Below are 4,223 nucleotides of genomic sequence, written 5' to 3' on the forward strand. Positions count from 1 at the left end.
CCAAGTCATGGGAGGCCAACCTAGCTTGGGCGGAGTATTGGTACAACACCACCTTCCATTTGACCATCGGGATGCCTCCATTTTTAAGCCTTATACGGGAGAGCTCCGCCTTCAATTGCCTAGTATATGGAAGGAGCTTCAGCCGTCGATGAGATCAACAAAAGCCTAGTCGATCACGATCAATTGTTGAAGGAGTTGAAGGAAAATTTGGAGAAGGCATGGAACTGCATGAAACAACAGGAAGACTGGAAGTGGAGGAAAGTGATCTTTGAAGAAGGAGATTGGGTGTACTTAAAACTCCCTCCCTATCGGCAACAAACCGTCTTCGACGACAAGCTAGCTCAGAAATATTTCGCCCCCTACCAAATAACTGAGCGTATAGGATCAGTAGCATACCGGTTGGCGCTACCAAAGACTGCTAAAGTCCATCCGGTGTTCCATGTCTCGCTTCTCAAAAGAAAAATGGGAGAAGGCCAGACCTCCTGTACTGATCTGCCATCAATAAAAGAGGACGGAAACCTGATGCTCGAGCCTGAATTGGTTAAGGATTATCAATGGGTCCGCAAGGGAGGGAAGCTTACAGAAGAAATCTTCGTATAGTGGCGCTCATTGCTTGAAGAAGACGCCACTTGGAAGAGTATGAACTGATGAAGGAGTAGTCTCTCGGAGCAAACCTTGAGGACAAGGTTTTGCTTGAAGGGGGAGGGGATGATGGGAGCGATGAGCTTCTCAAACCTGCCAGGCCTCAGCGAGTCGTAGGCCAAACCCATGTTACCTGGTTGCCATCAGCCACGACCTTGATAGCCACCTTGACAGCTCCGAGCTTGGTTCGCAGGAGAAAATGGAGGAGTCTACCACGATGAAGCAGGAAGTAGGAGGGCTCTCGACGAGGGGCCATGCACGTGGCTCCGCTTATAGCCACGTCGTGAAGATGGAGGAGAAAGAACCACGTCGCGAAGACGGAGGAGGAAGAACCACCATGCATGCTCTTGAAGCGCGGACATTGGCGCGCTGTTGACGCGATGGCTCGGCTCCCATGAGAAAGTGGGAAGAAAGGTGGTAGAGCCACTCCGAGCGATGCGAAGCGAGGACGTGGGGAAAGGTGATGACGCATGATGGCTTGGCTTCCATGTGGACATGGGAAGAAAGATAGTAGCGATGCTCCGAAGCGAGGAGTGGGGAAAGGAGTTGATAAGTGAAGGCTCCGGTACCACGTCATGGGGAGGGGATTAAGAGCTGGGAAGGAGGAGGAGATAGTTTAGGTTGGGTATTGCTTTCTTTTTTTGTTGTAACCGAGTTGCTCTCACCTCAGGAAAAAAGTAGAACTTTGCTTACATGGGTTTTTCTCTCACCTAAAGAGAGGAGTAAATAAACCATTTCTCTCTCTCTCAACTAGCTCCTTCCTCTGACTGCGACCTATCACAAACCAATGAGGTCTCTACAACCCTTCTGCAAATCAAGAGCACCTTAGTAGAATTTTTCATAATTGTAGGTTGCCGCTTACTGGATTTTCTTACTGCTAAAAATAAGTTAGACCATCAAAACTCAATACAGCTCAATGTGGTCCATCTCGGTAGTTGCTTTTAGTGTGGTATGAAAGGTACGAGTCTGTTTTAAGGATAAATTCGCTTGATGGAAGGTCCCAAAATAAAACTAACCTCAGCGTTAGGTTTCCTTTCCATCCAAAATACAGCCCATATAAATGCGTATTGGCCATGGTTTGTCTCATCGAGAGCCACTATATAGAAATTGGAGAGGCAGTGGTTTTTCTCCTCGAGAGCCACTATACTAAAATTGGAGAGGCAGAGAAAATTTCTAGCATAAACGTATGTACTACCTTGTGTCGCCCTAACTATTATTTATTTATTTATTTTTGTTTGTTGTCGCAGGCTATCTTCAAATCATTCTAGACGACGAATGCTAAGTTTTTCTACATAGTTGCAGAATTTTTTGGATATTGCTATTATAATTTTTTCTGCACACCACTCACTGCAGGGTGGCCAACCCCTCTCTCCTGCTAAAGGTAACCCGGAGCCCATTCTTCATGTACAAGGTGGTGGTCAGCTTGGGCTTCACCTCCTGTCCCTCCACCACCTCCACGCGGTACCTCAGTAGTATCGACGCCGCCACCATCTTCATCTGCATGTAGGCGAACTTCTTCCCGACGCACAGCCTCGGCCCGGCGTTGAACACCGTATACTTGAACTGGCTCTCGGTGACGAGTATGCCATCCTTTATCCACCTCTCTGGCCGGAATTCCCTGCAGTCCTTCCCCCATATCCGCTCCATCCTCGCCATCGAGTATATCGAGTAGAACACCCTTGCCCCCTTCTTGACTACGCTCCCATCGGGGAGAATGTCGTCCTCGAGCACTTCTTTGAAGTCGAGCGGCACCGACGGATACAGTCGAAGGGACTCCGACAACGCTGCTTGGAGGTACTCCATTCTTTTAAGCTCTTCGACCGTGAAGACGATGTTGTCGTCCGGGCGGCAAACTTCGTCTTGCCGCCTTTTGATGGTCTCTGATATCTCATCGAGAATCCGTTCCTCCACCTGAGGGTGTTGGTGCAGAAGCCAGAAGAACCAGGCCAGTGCAACCGAGCTGGTGTCCCGGCCAGCGAGTATGAAACTGATGCAGAAGTCTTTGAGAAGCTTATCCGAGAAATTGCACTCCATGCCGCCATGACCACCCTCCTTGACTCCGGCCTCCATTAGTCTCGACAGGAGATCGGACCGCTTATCCAATCCTTTGAGCTTTCGGAGTTCAGCTCGCCGGTCCGACACGGTCTTCTCGGCAAACGTGTGGACTGTTCGGATAGCCACCTTGAGCCGCTTCTCGGAGCCGACGTCGAGATGCTTCATTATCTTCCACACGAACGGCGGCACGATGAACCGGAACAGCGTGAGCTCCGTCGCCTGCTCGAAAGCCTTGGCGAAGGGGATCACCGGCAGGTCGACGGCGAGGCAGCCGGGGTCGACCCCAAAAGCAGCGGTGCAGATGTTGTCGAAGGTGAACCGGAGGAACACGTCCTGGAGGTCCACGCTCTGCCCGGCCGCCGACAGCCTGTCGAGCAGCACGAGCAGCCTGCGGTTGACGAGCTCTCGCACGGTCTCCGCCGAGTATTCGGCGAAGCGGCCGGAATGCATCTCAGCGGTGGCGGCGCGCCGCTGGGCTCGCCACCCCTGGTCGTCGGCATTGAAGATGCCATCGCCGAGGAAGTCGCCGAAGCGCTCGCGGTAGTACCGGCCCTTGGGGAAGTTGGAGAACCGAATCTTGAGCATGTACTCAATGTTGGCCGGCTCGACAGTAATGACGCCATGGGCACCGCCGAACCACATGCCGCGGTACGGGAAGGTGCCGCCGGCCCGGGCGATGGCGTCGGTGGCCCAGTCGTAGACGTTGCTGAGGTGAAAGAAGAGAGTCGGGATCGCGCCCAGAACCGGCCACATCATGGGGCCCTTCTCCGTCAGCCGCCGGGCGGTGGCACTGAGGACGAAGAGAGCGAGCGCCACCACAGCCACGTCGGAGATCCGGAGGTTGTTGGTAATCTCGGACCAGAAGGCTTGAAGCATTAGTTCCATCTTGGAGCAAAGGAAGCGAGCCTTGGTGGGGTGGAGTTAAATCGAGCTTGGAGCTCTTTGAAGGGGTGGTGGTTATATATCTTTACAGCAAGGGAATAGGCTGTGGAGGGGATCAGCCAAGTGATGAATCTTCCAACCGTTTTCTTGACCAAGGTGGCTCCAGAGTCTTCAACATTAATACTTTCCGAAATAAAATGCGAAAGAGGCTGCCAAGGAACTGCCAATTGGGATGTTAAATGACAGGTGGGGAGGAAATTAAAGATGAGCAAAAGAGACTGGCTTCTTTGGATAGGGTTGGGCTCTGCTATTCAGAGTCGGGGACGATCGGAAATTGTGATGGGACTTCTATCTGGATTAGCAAACTTGGCTTCCAAGCACTCTAATCCTCCGCATTAGTGTACAAAAGAAAATGATCACAAAAAGATGCACCCTCAAATTAATATGAGGTGCACAGTTAAGGATGATTGCCAAAGAAAAAAATACATGCATACATACATATATATCTATACACACACCCATAAAAAGAGCCACAAAAAGGATAAACCTTTTTCTCAAAAGAAAACTACTGAAAGAAATTATTAGATGCTGTTGTTATTACACATAAAAAGAAGAAAGAAGAGGGGAAAATTATAGTGGACCAT

The 4,223-nt window shown here is 50.7% G+C and overlaps 1 protein-coding gene across 1 annotated transcript; it reads right to left on the bottom strand.

Annotated features, from left to right (window-relative positions):
* Positions 1-1,891: 1,891 nt before the first annotated feature.
* Positions 1,892-4,016, bottom strand: LOC120109584 (cytochrome P450 86B1-like). The gene has a single exon (XM_039123345.1). The coding sequence runs from the start codon at positions 3,580-3,582 to the stop codon at positions 1,987-1,989; it is 1,596 nt and encodes a 531-aa protein (XP_038979273.1). The 5' UTR covers positions 3,583-4,016; the 3' UTR covers positions 1,892-1,986.
* Between the last annotated feature and the right edge of the window lie 207 nt (positions 4,017-4,223).

The sequence above is a fragment of the Phoenix dactylifera genome, unplaced genomic scaffold (genome assembly GCF_009389715.1).
Source record: "Phoenix dactylifera cultivar Barhee BC4 unplaced genomic scaffold, palm_55x_up_171113_PBpolish2nd_filt_p 002431F, whole genome shotgun sequence".
NCBI lineage: Eukaryota > Viridiplantae > Streptophyta > Magnoliopsida > Arecales > Arecaceae > Phoenix > Phoenix dactylifera.